The sequence below is a fragment of the Tupaia chinensis genome, unplaced genomic scaffold, assembly GCF_000334495.1.
Source record: "Tupaia chinensis unplaced genomic scaffold, TupChi_1.0 Scaffold140061_1, whole genome shotgun sequence".
Classification (NCBI taxonomy): Eukaryota; Metazoa; Chordata; class Mammalia; order Scandentia; family Tupaiidae; genus Tupaia; species Tupaia belangeri.
The window spans coordinates 420,219-437,135 of NW_006199940.1; the positions used below are offsets into that span (position 1 = coordinate 420,219).

At 51.3% G+C, this 16,917-nt stretch overlaps 1 protein-coding gene and 1 pseudogene across 1 annotated transcript in view; one reads left to right on the top strand and one right to left on the bottom strand.

Annotated features, from left to right (window-relative positions):
* Positions 1–2,853, bottom strand: part of ARHGAP39 (Rho GTPase activating protein 39) — a gene marked incomplete at its 3' end in the record, with an annotated part of 52,419 nt that extends 49,566 nt beyond the window's left edge. Inside the window, 1 exon segment of the mRNA XM_027765966.1 lies at positions 2,682–2,853. Within this exon segment, the coding sequence (XP_027621767.1) occupies positions 2,682–2,853 (172 nt within the window).
* A 13,660-nt stretch (positions 2,854–16,513) lies between these two features.
* On the top strand, positions 16,514–16,917 carry LOC102500128 (transcription initiation factor IIA subunit 2 pseudogene; annotated as a pseudogene).

Sequence of the window (16,917 nt, forward strand, 5' to 3'; positions counted from 1 at the left end):
GTGTCTGTGTGGGAGTCCGGCGACATAGCCATTACGCTAACTGCTGGTTCCCCCCCCCAAATTTTTTTTGTATGTGAGACCAGCAGATGGTGTAATGGTTACATTGCTGGACTCCCATATAGTCAACCATGGTTCAAATCCCGGACCTAGCAGCTTAAAACTCACAGTAGGCACGTGTGCATGCGTGCGTGCGTGCGTGCTCAAAATCCTGAGATGAGAATGGAGGAGAAGAGACTGCAGCATGGCCATCCTCCCAGGGGTGATTCCTTGCTTTCTGTCTGTCTGTCTCTCTGGCAAGCTCACATGCCCTATGGCAAAAATCTAACAAAAAAAAAGTGAGGGAACGGAGTGTGTCAGGCCAGCAGATGCACGGAGGCTAAGGCAGCTGGATCCCATAGGGCCTCTGCGGAGCTGGAGTCCTGGACCCAGCAGCTTGAAAACACGCTGGGCACGGGTGCACACGCTCCCAAGATCCCAAGAAGAAAATGGAGGAGAAGGGACTGCGGCACGGCCATCCCTCCTGGGGTGCTTTCTCACTTCCTCTCACTTGCTTGCTCTCTAGTGAGCACATATATCCTATGGCAAAAAGGAAAATGAAATAGAATCTCGGTATTTCTAATTCTCCTCAGCACACATACCCGTTTCTTTCATGAGCGACAGCATGCCAACGGGGGCCCTTCTGCCACAGCCCGCGAGCTGGGCCCTCGCCCCCATGGGTCCACACCACCACTGCGCCACCACGTGGCCTTCAACACTTCTACCCTTGTCTGAGTGAGGACAGGCGATCTTCTATAAGCTTCGCCTCTTTCTTTCTTTGAGATTTTGCTATAGGACATGTGCACTCACCTGAGGGGCAAAAAGAAACAGGCAGAAAGCAAGAAATCGCCCCTCGGGAGATGGCCACACTGTAATCCCTTCTCCTCCATTCTCCTCTCAGGATCTTGGACACGCACACATACACACACACACACGACTAGTGTGTTTTGTCGCCGGGTCCGAGACCTGAACCACAGTCGATTGTGTGGGAGTCATCGACGTAACCATTATGCCATCTGCTGGTCCCAGGCTTCACTCTTTAAAAAAAAAAAAAAAAAAAAAAATGACACAGTGCTAGAGCTAATGCTTTACTGTTGTTTGTAAATCCCATGTAGCTGACCACGGTTCAAGTCTCGGACCCGGTGGCTTAAACTCACGCCGGGCGTGGGTTCATGGGTGCCCAAGATCCCGAAAGGAGAAGGGATTGCAGCGTGGCCATCTCTCTGGGGGTTGATTTCTCCCTTTCTGTCTCACTGTTTGTCTCTGTCTTTCTGGCGAGCGCACACACCCTATAGCAAAAACCTCTCCAAAAAAAAAAGTAAATAATGTGTTAGTGAAATTTTGGAAAGCTGAGAAATTTTGGAAAGCTACTGAAGCCTGAAAGCGGCTCGGATCACCTGCTTCCACCTGCACCTTCTGTCTCTCCAGGCTGGTCTGGAGCAAAAGCCCTGGGCTAGCCAAGATCACCACGGTCCTCCCAGCCCGGCCAGCTGGGGCATCCTCGCCAATGTGGGGCTGAGCCTCGGCAACCCCACACGCCCTACATCTGAGGTTGGGTGTTGTTAACCCTCAAACAGCTGCATGTTTGTAAATTGTTTTCACTTTTCTTGGCCATTGGTATCTCCATATGAAATCCAGAGTCAGCTTCACTCCTATAGAAAGGCTGGGTCTGATCCATGACTGTGCTCCATCTATAAAGGAGCACGAGAAAAGTCAACACCTTCTGAAAACAATTTTTTTTTTAGAGAGATTTTTGCTATAGGGCACGTGTGCTTACTGGAGAGACAGAAAGCAAGAAACCCCCAAGGGGGTTGACCATGTCACAATCCCTTCTCCTCCATTCTCCTCTTGGGATTTTGGGCACGCACGCATGCATGCACACACAAACGCCCGGCAAGATTTTAATGTGGCCAGGTCTGAGATTCAAGTCACAATCAACTACATGGGAGTCCAGCAGGGTAACCATTATGCCATCTGCTGGTCCCGAAAAACCAACATCTTAACATTAAATCTGTGTGTCCATGACCATGGTCTCTGTCCTCATCTAGTTATACTTTGTTTTAAAAATAGGGTAGTGTGTCCCCCACTGGGACCACGGGCACACACCACGTCCCTGGGCTCTTATGTTTTTAGACAGGGTATTGTTATGTTGCCCAGGCCACCCTCGAGCAACCCTCCTGCCTCAGCCTCCCCAGGCACGTACCAGCACACTCAGCCTTTGGAGGCCGGACCAGGAATCGAGTCCAGGCCTCACATGTGGCCCCAGTCTGAGAGAGGCACAGCACCTCAACAAAACATGCCACTGTGGCTGGGCCACGTAGTTTCTAGTGTCCAAATCGTGCACGCATTTAGTTAAATGCATCCCTTAGTACTTCGTTTTTTTTTTTTTCTGGCTCAACCTTTTAATATAAAAAGTTCACTGATGTATAAAAATGCACAAATGTGACAATGACAATATATGGAATTCTGTAATTGAAAGTCCCCTCAAGTGCACTGTGGTGCACACGTACCCACCCACACATACTCTGGCGTGGAAACATAAACTAATGCCAACCGGTGCTACCACGAAGTGCCAACACGTGTGCTCGCCCTCCCACCCACCACAGACCAGCATCTACTCCAACTCAGGAACGAAAGCGCAGCACCTCCCAGGAGCAGCAAGGCGGCGTCTCGCTCACGATGGACCAGCACGATAAACCCGGCAGAGCGCACCGTGTACTCAGCGTGAGGGCAGCCGTCACGACTCCCGTGGAGGGACGCGCCCTCAGCTTCTGCCCGCGCTGCCCTTGTAGCGGCCTCGGTCGTCCACTGCATCATCACCACCTGTGGTTAAGAACTTGATATGCCCATTTTGCTTTTCATGAATCTTCAGGACTCGGTGAGCTCTCGGAATCTCTCTCCTTTCTGTCCTAGAAACAAGCATTTCTCCCACCCGTGCAGGGTCTCCGACTTGCTGTGTTAGAAAGAGGAGAGCTGTAGAAGCGCAGGCTCCACTCCACGCTGCACCAAGCCCCCCGCGGCTGCACTCTCACCCCAGTGATTACCGTCAACCCGCCAGACCGTCCGTGCCGAGGGGACAGTCACTCCGAAACCAAGGACCTGGTGACAGAGCTGCCGCTAGTTCAGCCACCGCACATCATCCCGAAAGTCTAGAGACAGCATGGCCAGGTCGGCAAGCAGGACACTGGCAGAAGAGAGGGCACGATGTGACCTGCTGGTGGGACGGCGGGCGCAGGCTGGGCTCACATTCATACTTCATATTTTTGATGCTAACAAAATATAAAAGTTCCTTTTTTACTTTATTTTTTTCTTGTACACACTCACTGGACAGACAGAGACAGACCGAGAGCGTGAAATCATTACCCAGGAGGGTGGCCGACCCCCATCCCCTTGCCTGCACTCTCCCTTCAGGGTTTTGGGCACACACGCATGCGCACCCCATGTGAGTGTTCTTCTGGTCTGGGACTTGAACCAGGGTCGATTACGTGAGAGTCCAGTGACATCACCATTACGTAACTGCTAGCTCCTTCTTTACTTTGTTTTCTTTGCCCGAGATCTCACATGGCCAACTGTGGTTCGAGTTCTGAACCTGAAGGCTTGCTTTCTCACTCTCTCTGGTAAGTGTGCACGCACGCCCTGTAGCAAATTAAAGGATAATAATAATGATAAACACAAAAAAATAAACAAAAAACCGTTTTTGTGAGTGTCTGCAGTGTCTGTGCTCTCCATCTCATGGGCCTAATGGCGCCGCGTGCTCTCCCTGACTCACACCTCCAGATGCAGCACAGCCACACTCGGCACTTACGCTTTCCGTGCTTCCTTCTTACCAATCTGGCTAGAAGTTCGTCAATTTTATTAATCTCAAAAAGATACCTTTGCTTAATGAGTACTTTCTTTTCCTGCTTTGATTAATGCCCACTGCTTTTGTTTTGTTGTTTTGTTTTTTGTTTTGTTTTGTTTTTTGAGAGATTTTCACTGTAGGGCGCGTGCGCTCGCCAGACAGACAGAGAGAGACATAGAGACAGAAAGCGAGAAATCACCCCCCAGGGGGGATGGTCACGCCACAATCCCTTCTCCTCCATTCTCCTCTCGGGATCTTGGGCACGCACACACGCGCGCCCAGCGTGAGTTCTAAGCCACCAGGTCTGGGACACGAACCGCAGTCGACTACGTGGGAGTCCAGCGACACAGCCATTACGCTAACTGCTGGTTCCCTTGTTTTTTTTTTTTTAAGTGAAATTTTTGCTATAGGGCACATACATGCACTGGAGAGGCAGAGAGACAGAAAGCAAGAACAATCCCTTTTCCTCCATTCTCCCCTCGGGATTTTGGGTGCATACACACACATGCACCTGGCTCGAGTTTTAGGTCACCATGTCTGAGACTAGAACCACAGTCAACTATGTGAGAGTCCAGTGACATGACCGTAATGCCCTCTGCTGGCCCCCATCAATGTCCACTTTGACCTTCATTATTTCCTATTTTTTGCCTTGTGCTTATCAAAGACAGAGAGAGGGGACAACAGGGCGAAGCCATACCACAATCCCACTCCTCCACTGTGTCACGGTCTGGGGCACTCACAGACATGCACCTGTCATGTTTTGCAAGCTGCCAGGGCCAGGATTCAATCTACACATTGGGCATGTGGGATCTGGATCCCTTAACCCCGACACCACAGAACTGGTTGTCTTGTGCTTATTTTGGATTTAATTTGCTCTCTTTTTTGCTAGTTTCTTAAGGTAGAAGAAGAGTTTAGTGATCTGTACCCTTAAAAACAGTTTAGGTGTTTGGTGTTATAAAGCTTCCCTGAGTACAGCTGTCATGGACCTACATTCTGATGAGTGTAATTCCAATTTCACTCAGTTCAAAACACGTTCTAATTTCTCTCTTGGCTTCTTTGACACGAATTACACAGAAGTATGACACCCAATAACTAGTCATTTTCTGAATATTTTTACTGGTCTATAACTATTCCATTCTGTCAGTCTATTCTCTTATCTTATTCTAATGGGTTTACGGTTTTTGTTTGTTTTTTAAAGAAAGAATTTTGCTATAAAGGGCATGCACTTATAGGAGGCAGAAACTGAGAAATCGCTCCCCAAGGGGATGGCCACGCCACAATCTCTTCTCCATTCTCATCTCGGGATCTTGGACACGCATGCACACACGCCCGGCATGAGTTTAAGCCACCAGGTCCGGGACTCAAATCGCGGTCGACTCCATGGGAATCCTGTGACACAGCCATTACGCTAACTGTGAATGTGTGCGTGCGTGCCCAAGATCCCGAGAGGAGAATGGAGGAGAAGGGATTACGGCGTGGCCATCCGCTCTGGGAGGTGATTTCTCGCTTTCTGTCTCTCTGTCTCTGTCTTTCTGGCGAGCGCACGTGCCCTTTAAAAAAAAGATGTCTAGCAACTCAATGAAGCTTTTTTTGTTCATTTTATTAAAGTTTTATTTCTTCCATGAGAGACTGAGACAGAGACAGATAGGCATTTCCAGCAGGGTCCTTGTGCCACCCCACCCCTTCTCAGTCAACCGGGTGTGCTCAGGAGGTCCTGTGACCTCCTCCTAAGGGGCCTGGCTGTATCACACTGTGTTGCAACAGGCCCATCTGAGTCTGTGCAAGTGCTTCTCTAGTTTCACCATGGGTAGTCTCTACTGCTCTGTCCTCAAGTACACTCATCTCTCTGCAACGTTCAGCCCACCGTTGCTCCCATCCACTGTATCTTGCATTTGGACATTTTAGTTTGAACTCTAGTTTAATCTGAATCTTTATAAATACCTCCAAGTCGCTACTTAATGTGTTCAATTCTTTCCTCTGACTTTTTTGAACATATGGAATATAATAAATGCTTTTTTTTTTCAAGATTTATTTTTTAATTCCATTTGTTGATGTTATTTTTTAACTTGACCAGAGATAGAGAAAGGGAAAATGAGAAAGCAAGCTGCCAGGTCCAGGACTCAAGTTGCAGTTGGCCATATGGGAGTCCAGAGCTTTAACCGCCACGACACCTGTCGGCCCTAACAGTATGTGCTTTAATAACCCTGACTGCTAAATCTAACTCTATGTCACTTCCGGTTAATCTGTTTTGTTTTTAGAGAGTTTTTGATATAGGGCATGTGCGCTCACCAGACAGACAGAGACAGACAGAGAGACAGAAAGCGAGAAATTACCCCCCCAGGATGGCCACGCCGCAATCCCTTCTCCTCCATTCTCCTCTCGGGATCCTGGGCACGCACACACACGCGCCCAGTGTGAGTTTAAGCTACCAAGTTCGGGACTCAAACCGTGGTCCACTACATGGGAGTCCAGCGACATAGCCATTACGCCAACTCCTGGTCCCACTTCTGGTTAATTTGCAGTATGAGTTGTATTTTCCTGTTTCTTTCCATGCTTAATCATTTTTTTCTTGAAAAGTTTTTGCTATAAGGTGAGTGCTCTCGCCAGAAAGAGACAGAAAGCGAGAAATCACCCCCCTGGGGGGCATTCCTCTATTCTCCTCTCGGGATCTTGGGCATGCATGCAAGCATGCACACACACACGCACGCACATGCATCCAGCGTGAATTTAAGCCACTGGGTCTGGGTTTCAAGCTGCAGTTGGCTACATGGGAGTCCAGTGACACAGCCATTACGCCAACTGCTGGTCCCATTATTTATTTATTTTTTTTTTTAAGATTTTTTTTGTCATAGAACGAGTGCACTTGCTGGGGAAAAGAGAGAGACAGTGAGAGAGATTGTAACCCCCACTGTGACCCCTTTACCTCCTGTGCACACATCCGTACCTGGCATGTATTTCAAGCCAGCAGGCCCAGGACTTGAATTGCAGCTGCTCATGTGGGAGTCTAGCACCTTAACCACTATGCCACCTGCTGGCCCTGCTTAATAAGTTTAAGTTTATTTCTCCTCCCATGAGTCAGAGACGGAGAGTCAGCGCCCGAGCAGGGTCCCAGTGAGGCCACTCACCCTCAGCCTTAGCCAGCCCTGGGTCAGGGCATAGGCTTGATACCCAGGGAGGCCTCTCGACTTGGACCAAATACTGTTATACTCTGTATTCCTATAATATTCTTGAGCTTTGTTTTGGAATACAGTTACTTAGAAAGTAAAAGTGAGGCAAGCAGGTGGCTCGGAGGTTAGGGTGCAGGGTCCCTGACCACTTGTAGCTGGCATCACACAGGCACATAAGCATGCATGTTCCAAAACCCTGAGAGGAGAGTGGAGAAGGGATTCCGACAAGGCCACCCCCTTGCAGGGTGAGCTCTCACTTTCCTTCCTTTTGTCTCTCTCTGGTGAATGCAACACCCTATAGCAAAACCTTTAAAGAAAAAAAAAAGGAAGAAAGTGAAAATGTTACTTCTTGCTTCTAAGACCTGCTAGGGTAGAGCAGCATTTATCCCAGGGCTAATTACTCTCCTGTGTCTTGTGTTGTGTGGTTTTCCAGTCCGCCTCATGGCAACAGGGCCTCTTCCCAGCGTTTGACAAGCTCTGCACGCTGTCCTTCCAGCCCTGCGGGGTCCTGCCCTGTGCCTGGGCGTCCCGCACACACCGAGCGCCTGGGCTCTGCATGCCCACCTGCAGCTCTCCCTTTGCAGGCCCTTCCTGCAGGCACCAGCCCCACGTCCCCAGCTCCTATCTTGCAAGAAGCTCATCTAATGTGACACGCTGGGAAAGCCATCACCGTCACTTTACAGGAATCACTGCACTTTGTCACCTTGTGTACAAAGTTTGAAAACCATGGACTCACATATTTCACCCAACTTTCCCATTTCTTTGGGTGGGACAGTAAATCTGACCCATTACTCCATTTTGTCCATAAGCAAAAAGCGCCATGCGTCTCTTAGTATTAAACTCTCACACAGACACATCATTAGACGCGTGATACCCACCCCATCTCCCATCAGAGGGCAAGCCCCATGTGGGCACGGATGGCATGTCCCGTCACCACCACACACTGCACGTGGGCCCACAGCCAGACGCTGACCGGCAAGGGCGCTCAGCCCACTGGGAGCCCATCACGGGCTACTGCAGAACGAGGGGTTTAACATGCTGTCCTGGACAGTGTGCCATGATTCCAAGTTTGTGATATTCTAGAAAAGAAAAAAAAAAAAAAAAAAAAAAAAAAACCTGTGTGTGTGTACATACAATTTTAACTTTTTAAAAATTTATTTATTTTAATTTGAACAGAGAAGGGCAGAGTGAGTGAGAGTGAGCAAGAGAGAGCGGGAAAGTGAGAAAGCAAGCCGCCAGGTCTGGGACTCGAACCACAGTCAGCCATGTGGGAGTCCAGTGCCCCTAACCTCCATACCATCTGCCAGCCCTGGCAAAATTATATTAATGGAGGCCAGCAGGTGGCACAGTGATTAAGGTGCTGGATCCTATGTGGCTGACTCCATGGTTCAAGTCCTGGAGCCTGAAAATCATGCCTGGTGCTTGCGCATGTGTACCCAAAATCTTGAGAAGAATGGAGAAGGGATTGCAGCATGGCCAACCACTGGGGAGTATTTTCTCACTTTTCCTCTCTCTGTCTCTCTCTGGCAAACACATGTACCCTGTGGCAAGATAAAATCTAAAATGAGGGGCTGACAGGTAGCAAGGTGGTTAGAGGCGCTGGACTCCCACATGGCAGACTGTAGTTCAAGTCCCGGACCTGGAGGCTTGCTTTCTCACTTTCCCTTGCTCCCTCTGTATCTCTCTCTGGTCAAATTGAAGTAATAATAATGGTAATGATACATAAAGTTAAACAAAATAATTCTTTTTTAAAAATCTAAAAGGAAAAAATGTTATGTTGGTTATATCCCTAAGTCCATCATGATATAAATGACCACATAGATGCACAGTACAACAGCAAACCTCCCTACCAAGACCAGTCTCGCAGGAGCCCCAGGCTCCTGAGGGGGGCCCAGTCCCTCACTCTGTGAATACGGGCTGGACACAGTGACTGCGGTGGGGGGAGCTCGGGAGGAGTAAGCAGCACCGTGCCAGGAGGTCAGGGCCGACAGAGGGCCATGGGGACGATATGGACCCCCACCTGGCTCCTTCCACAGCACCTGAACTCCTGGCAACCCCGAGGACATGGCTAAATCCCAACTGACAGACATCTAAGGAGTACCTGACCTCTGTCCCACATAACGCCTGCACAACGGGAAAGGCTAGGCCTCTTACTTTCTAGCTCTACACCGGCCTTCCACAGCCACGTCTGCTTCCCCCCAGCGGGAACGCTGCTGGGCCTCACGTACCTTTCTGTTACCTGGCTACTTACTATCTTTATGATAACCACATCTGTCCTTAGCCAGGAGAATTTCCCAACATTTTTAACCATTATTTCTTTTTCTTTCTTCCTTTTCAGGCCACCCGCTCTGGGACTTGAACCATGTCGTTGACCACCTGGTCACAGGCGAGTCCTACGACTATTTGCTTCATATCTGATTTTACTGATAAACGTGTCCAGAATAATGATAGAATCACAAGAGTAAACATTTTTGTCTCATTCCAATTTTAGTCAAAATGAGTTAAAGCCTAGCCTCTTATTTCCAACTGACTCACGTTGGACACCTCACCTCCCAGTGTCCGGCTCTGGAAGCTGGGGCGGCAGGCTGCACCCGTCCCTCACTCCCTGACTGTCCCTCACTGGCCTCACATCACCCACGTCTGCAGCACAGCTGTCAGCCTGGGCTTGGTCCCCCGCGGGTTCGCCAGCGCACATGCCTGGGGCTTCGGCCATGCCAACTGCTGGCTCCACGGCGAGCTGACAGGCTCCAGGTCCTCCCAAGGAAGGCTGTCCTCTGCACCACGCCCAGGTGGTGACGGGCTGGGTGCACTCAGGCACGACCACTCGCCCCTCTGGGAACCTGCCTGCTCTGGCCTGCTGCCCTCTGTGAGGGGACAAGGGTGGCACTCACCAAGGAGCCCGCAGGCCATGTCAGTGAGGTCACGTTGTGCCCACTCCTCCAGGTGCAATGTGGAAACTCACGTCTGCATTCCAGAGAGGCTCTGCCTGTCCCCTGGCACCTCCGCACAGTGACAGAACCGTGCTCGCTGCCGCTGGCCTGTCTGCTCGGGCATCCTGCCTTCTCTGTCGCCCTCAGTGGTCTCTCCCAGCGCATTTCCTGTGTGTGCCAAGTGCTGCTCTGTCCCCGCACCTCACTGCTAGCAATGGCTGCACCGTCTCCTCTCTGCTTTATCTACTGTTACCCTGAACTCTGAGATCTCATCCCCATCGTTATCTACATATTCTGTCATTTTTTGCCATACAGACAAAAGTTCAACCTAAAACGCCTCTTTTCTGGGTTAATCCTTCAGCCACTGTCTTCTTGCTACGCTATGTACCTGGGCTCTCCCGGGCCTTCCCTCCACACCTCCTGGAAGGCCCGGTGTCTGCTCACCTTGCTCCTCATGTCACTCAGGGTGCTTGACTGTGAATGCTCTCAGGGGCCACCCTGCAAACGAGCTGCCGGCATTAGCACACTCCAGGAGTGAGTGACAGAAACCCAGGTAAACCGAGGAGTCCCCCACAGCTGTGGCACCACAGCCAGCTGCCTTCAGGCAAAAGCTGGTGGCTGCACTGGGACTTGAGGTGGGCTCCTGTGTGCCACCGGCCAGGGGCTAAAGACCTGAAACCTACCACGTGGCCATATCTCTCACCGCAGCCCAGGGGACCCCCAGGGTCCCAGTAGACAGTCTCACAGAGATGCTAAGGACGCCAGGGCCTGCTAGGGCTGGCTCTGCAGGAGGACAGCTGGGCAGAGGCTACGCAGGCCCTTAGCAAGCGGATCCACAGTGAGCAGCTGGGGTGGGACACGCGGCAGCAGGCACCTGTCAGGGCCGTCCTCAGCCTCACTGTCGGCAGTTTATGCCAAGGCCGCCAAGAGGCCAGGCTGCAGCTGGTGGCTGTGCTCCTGCCGGACAGCCACGGAACCCGAGTCCCAGGAGGGCAGGTCTCTCGGCCCAGTGCGGCCACAGCCTCCGCCTCCCCCTTCGCCCTGTCCTCACAGCAGAGGAGTGGCGTGTGGCTTCCACCTTCACTCCGGGCCCTGGCAGCACACCATTCTCAGTTCTGCGCTGGCTAGGGGAGCCCCCGAACTGCTCCTGCCACCTCCAGCAGACCCTGCTCAGGACCAGTGGGCACTCACGCCTCACCACCTGGCCGGTGCTCTGGCTTAGCGCCCGCCAGGTTAGCGGCAGGGGCCGTCTGGCCCCTTTCTTTCATCCTTTCCGTTCACTCCGGTGAGTTTCGCGGGAAGCAAAAGGGTCAAGTCCTCGCTCAGTTGTCTTTTCCAGAAGGCTGAGCCCATTCTCAAAGCTGCTCTCAGCAAGTTCTCCCGGCTCCCCACAATGAACTGCTCGGTGCTCTACAAGTGTGACTGTGAGCTACGGAGATGATGCCCTGCTCTCCCAGCCAGCTCTGTCACCAGCCGGCCCGCTCGTGCCCAGTGAGAAGGACACTGCCTCGAGCAGCTGTCCTCGCTGACTCCTCCCCCTACAAGGCCATGCCCCTGGCTTCGAATCGGTGACTGGCCCCCAAGAAGCCATAGGATCCACTTGAGGGGGCAGGAACAGCTCTCTCACCTTTCCTGGAGGGGGGTCGGACACCAGAGATGGTTGGGGTGCCTCACTGCAGCATAAACACACTTCTAACTGTGCCATTCAGACACCACAAGCACAGCCACAGAGCTGGTGTCTGTGCACACGAGGCTCTGAGACTGACAGTGACAGGTGAGGAGAAAGCAAGCCTTGGGACATGATTTTATTTTAAGGTTTGCCATAGGGTGCGTGCGCTTGTCAGAGGAGAGAGAGAGACAGAGAGGCAAAGCGAGAAATCACTCCCCGTGGGGATGGCCACGCCGCAATCCCTTCTCCTCCATTCTCCTCTCAAGATTTTGGGCATGCACGCCCGTGGGACTGACATGATATCCAAGCTGCCGGCCCGGGACTCAGAAACTCAGCTGTCTTCACCACCACCCACCTGCAGGCCCCAGGGTCAAATTATTTATTTTTTTGAGAGGTTTTTCGCTATAGGGCGTGTGCGCTCGCCAGACAGACAGAGACATAGAGACAGAAAGCGAGAAATCACCCCCCAGGAGGGATGGCCACGCCGCAATCCCTTCTCCTCCATTCTCCTCTCGGACCACAAGCACAGCCACAGAGCTGGTGTCTGTGCACACGAGGCTCTGAGACTGACAGTGACAGGTGAGGAGAAAGCAAGCCTTGGGACATGATTTTATTTTAAGGTTTGCCATAGGGTGCGTGCGCTTGTCAGAGGAGAGAGAGAGACAGAGAGGCAAAGCGAGAAATCACTCCCCGTGGGGATGGCCACGCCGCAATCCCTTCTCCTCCATTCTCCTCTCAAGATTTTGGGCATGCACGCCCGTGGGACTGACATGATATCCAAGCTGCCGGCCCGGGACTCAGAAACTCAGCTGTCTTCACCACCACCCACCTGCAGGCCCCAGGGTCAAATTATTTATTTTTTTGAGAGGTTTTTCGCTATAGGGCGCGTGCGCTCGCCAGACAGACAGAGACATAGAGACAGAAAGCGAGAAATCACCCCCCAGGAGGGATGGCCACGCCGCAATCCCTTCTCCTCCATTCTCCTCTCGGGATCTTGGGCACGCACGCACACACGCCCAGTGTGAGTTTGAAGCCACCGGGTCCGGGATGCGAACTGCGGTCAACTACATGGGAGTCCAGCGACATAGCCATTACGCTAACTGCTGGTTCCCAACCCAGGGTCAAATTCTTGAACCATCAGGACCAGCAGATGGCGTAGTGGTTAAGGTGCAGGACACTCCCACATGGCTGACCACAGTTCGAGTCCCAGACCTGGCGGCTTCCTTTCTCCCTTTCTCTCTCTCTCTCTCCCCCTCCCTCTGGTCAAATTAAAAATAAATGAATGAATAAATAAAATTAAATTAAAAAAATTCTTGAACCATCATTTCATTCGAGAGGATTTCTGCTGTGAAATCTGCTCATTACTCCACTTGACTAGTACAGTCTCTTTTGTCTCACCCCTGACAGAGAACATGTGCACGCACACATGGGAGGATGGCCCACCTCCAGGACAGGCAGCCCAGACCCAAGTGCCGTGCTTGGAGCAGAGAAGCCTGGCAGATGGCTGGTTCATAAACCCTCTGCCATCGGGCTACACGCTGCCCTGGGCTTAGGGAGACGAATGAGAGAGGACCCACAGGCAGAAGCAGCTGCTCGGCAGCACAGTGACCTGGCCTTCCCCAAGCGGCATGTCCTGGGCACGCCGTGCCAACCCAGCGTGCCTGGCCGCTCTCTTGCAGGTGGGGCTGAGGCTGCACAAGCAGCAGAGCTGGCCTGTGCGGTCAGGGGTGCTGGGGGGGCGGTGGCTAGAGGAGGGGCTGAGGCAACATGGTGGCCCCAGGCACCAACAGGGCGCCAAAGGAGACCTGGGTCCTTCCGCGATCCAGAGCCCTGACCCAAACAGCACGGTGAGGGCATGTCTCTTATAACTTAAACCCCTTTTTTTTTTTTTTTTAAATTACTTTATTTAACTTTATTTGTAAATATGACCAGAGAGGGACAGAGTGAGAGAGAGAAAGGGAAAGTGAGAAAGCAAGCTGCCAGGTCCGGAACTCGAACCACGGTTGGCCATGTGTGAGTCCAGCGCCCTTAGCCACCATGCCACCTGCTGGCCCCAACTTAAACATCTTTACAAGATGATGGTTTAAAGTCCCCTAATTTGGCTGGCCCCATGTCCTAGTGGTTGAGGGAGTCAGATCCCATATGGCCGACCACAGTACATGTTTGTGCATGCTCTGAGCACAGGCCCTCCTGCCAGTGATCAGACCACCCCCTTCCCAGGAAAGGTGAAAGCGCTGTTCCTACCCCACCAAGCTGATTCCACGGCTCCCTGAGAGGGCCGGTCTCAGAAGCAAAGCCAAGGGCACGGCCCTTGTGGAGAGGGAGGAGTCAGTGAGAACAGCTGAAGACAGTGAGTGAGAGCCCAACACGATGGAGAAGTGGAGAAGGGATTGAGTGACCATGCCCTGTTGGGGGTGTTCCTTCCTCTGTCTCTGTCTCACTTTGGTGAGCACATGCGCTCTTTAGTAATACAAAAAATATAAATATTAAAAAAATATAAACCTTATTTCTCAACATAAGCCCCATCAAGTTCAAGATACTTTTTTTTTTTTTTGGGGGGAGAGATTTTCACTGTAGGGCGCGTGCGCTCGCCAGACAGACAGAGAGAGACATAGAGACAGAAAGCGAGAAATCACCCCCCAGGGGGGATGGTCACGCCGCAATCTCTTCTCCTCCATTCTCCTCTCGGGATCTTGGGCACGCACGCACACGCGCCCGGCGTGAGTTTTAAGCCACCGGGTCTGGGACACGAACCGCGGTCGACTACGTGGGAGTCCAGCGACATAGCCATTACGCTAACTGCTGGTTCCCAAGTTCAAGATACTTTTGCAAGTGATGACACCAGCCATGTTATCCACCACTAAAGAACTGAGGGCCCTAGGGACCACCAGTTGGCGTAATGGCTATGTCACTGGACTCCCATGTAGTCGACCGCGGTTTGAGTCCCGGACCTGGAAGCTTAAAGTCATGCCGGGCACGTGTGCGTGCATGCCCAAGATCCCGAGAGCAGAATAGAGAAGGGATTGCGGTGTGGCCATCCCCTCTGGGGGGTGATTTCTCACTTTCTGTCTTTCTGGCGAGTGCACATGCCCTATAGCAAAAACCACTCAAAAAAAAAAAAAAAAAAAAAGAACTAGGCCCTGGAGGATTTTTTAAAAATAGGAAACAAGGAAACAAAGGCGGCCAGCAGGTGGCGTGGTGGCTAAAGGCACTGGACTCCCACATGGCTGACTGTGGTTCAGTTCCCAGACCTGGTGGCTTGCTCTCTCTCTCTCTGTCTCTCTCTCTCTGGTGAAAATTGAAAAATTATGATAATAAATTAAATTTAAAAAAAAAATAGGAAACAAAAAAAGAAGTCTGGAGAAGCCACACCAGAACTGTGAGATGCTGGAGCTAACACTCTCCCAAGGAAAGGCTCACAACCCTGCCCTTTTCTGCTGAGAAGAATGAGCAGAACCACATCTCGGGGAGGGGCTCTCTGGGGAAGCTCTCCCCGATATTTTTCTGCTGACGCTTTGGCAGATGTGGCCATTCTTTGGTCCTCCCGAAGGTCAACGAGCACAGTGCCTTGAGCTCCCAAGACTTGCTACAACCTCTGTCCCAGTGCGTCCACTCTTGCTCTGAATGGCCTCCTGGTGGCCTTGCTGTGAATGAGCTCTGTCTTCAGGACCGTTCCGGTAAAGCCACACGCCACTGCCTTTCACGAGTCTTCCAAGAAGTGCTTTGGGATCTTGATCCCACTTGTTTAAAACCTCCACTCAAAGGTCTGCTCTTGCCTGCAGCTCGTCTGGGTACAGCACCAAGCAGAACAAGCTTGCTCAGTGTTCATTTCTCAGCCAGACGGTGTGAGCGGACCAGGAGCCATGCCTATGGCATGGGCTGTTGTTAATCGTCAGTGCTCTTCAATCCGGGCATGAACAAGATGAATTTTTTCCCTCATAGATTGATAAGGGTGGTCTGCCACCATTAGTGTCATCTTCAACACAGTCTCATTCCCTCTGAAAATGAGGTACCCATTTGCAAACTGCTGATTTCTGTAGGGCTTTGTCCCCACAAACTTCATAAAGCACCAATGATTTCACCGCTCTCCCAGCCAAGCTTCATTCTAAGTCTGATGTCTGGTCTTGCTTCATTTCCTCAGATTTCAACTCATACTGACAGGGGCTCTTTTCAAACTGTCCTTTTTAGTGCCTCAAGCCAGGTATTTTTCAGACATGTTCAGCAAGTTAGTGTGAATTTATTTTGGTATGAAAAATAATGCACGCGGTTTTCTCAGGGTACGTTTTCCATGATCTTCTGACGTCATGACTGGCTTCTTGTGTGTACCCTTTCTGTCCAGTTCTGCACTCTGCTTTTGTCTTCTACGCTGATTTCTAAAATTCTTTGTCAACAAAATGGAGTATTTTAATTTTTTTTAAGTTGTTACTATAACATTTCTCATAAAACCCTGATCTTGAACTAATACATCCTCACTTGCTTTCTGAGCAACTTCCCACCTGCCTGCTTGGGGAGGACAACCTGTGCCCAAGGTACGGAAGCACAGAGCTCAGGCCTGGCCTGCACCCTCGGTGGAGCTGTGCTGAGGCGCTAGCGGGTGCTGGCTTGCAAGACGATGGCTGCTCTGCCCCCTGTGTTCTCCTCAGTAATGTCTTGTGGGTCTCTAAAATGACACCTCCTGGAGCGCTCCTGTCCTGTCGTCGCTGAGCTCTGCTGGTGCTGCGGTGACAGAAGAGGTGGTCGGGGAGGAGGCGCCTCCTACCCCGCTCCTGGCCACACCGCTGGCATCCGCTCGCAGCAGGAAGCATCTGTGCCGGAGAGTGGGACATCAATGCAGGCCTGAGTAAGACGCATGGTATCTTTCTCCTAAGCCATGGCATATCAGTTATACAGAAAGGCCACCTTGGGGAACAATCTTCAGGAGAGCCTAGATGAGCTCACACAGCCTCAGCAGATTACCCCCAACTTGCCCTTCAAGTTCCACCTCAGTTTGATAATACTATACATTCAGCATGGGCTCAGAGGGTCAGGGACAGAGTCAATTTCAGAGGCTCTCTAAATACATAGATTCTGCAATAATGTGTGGACTTTCGTATTGAATGATGTTGAATTCAGAGAGGGGACAGAACTGAAGAAAGTGGATTAAGTGGAAATTGTAGCCTGTGATGGTAAAAACACGGGCTCTAATACGACCGAATGAATAGGAAAAACATGGCTTTTTTATGCCGTCTTCCGTTATTATTCATCACTTTTTGAAGAGAAGCACATAGAAGAGAC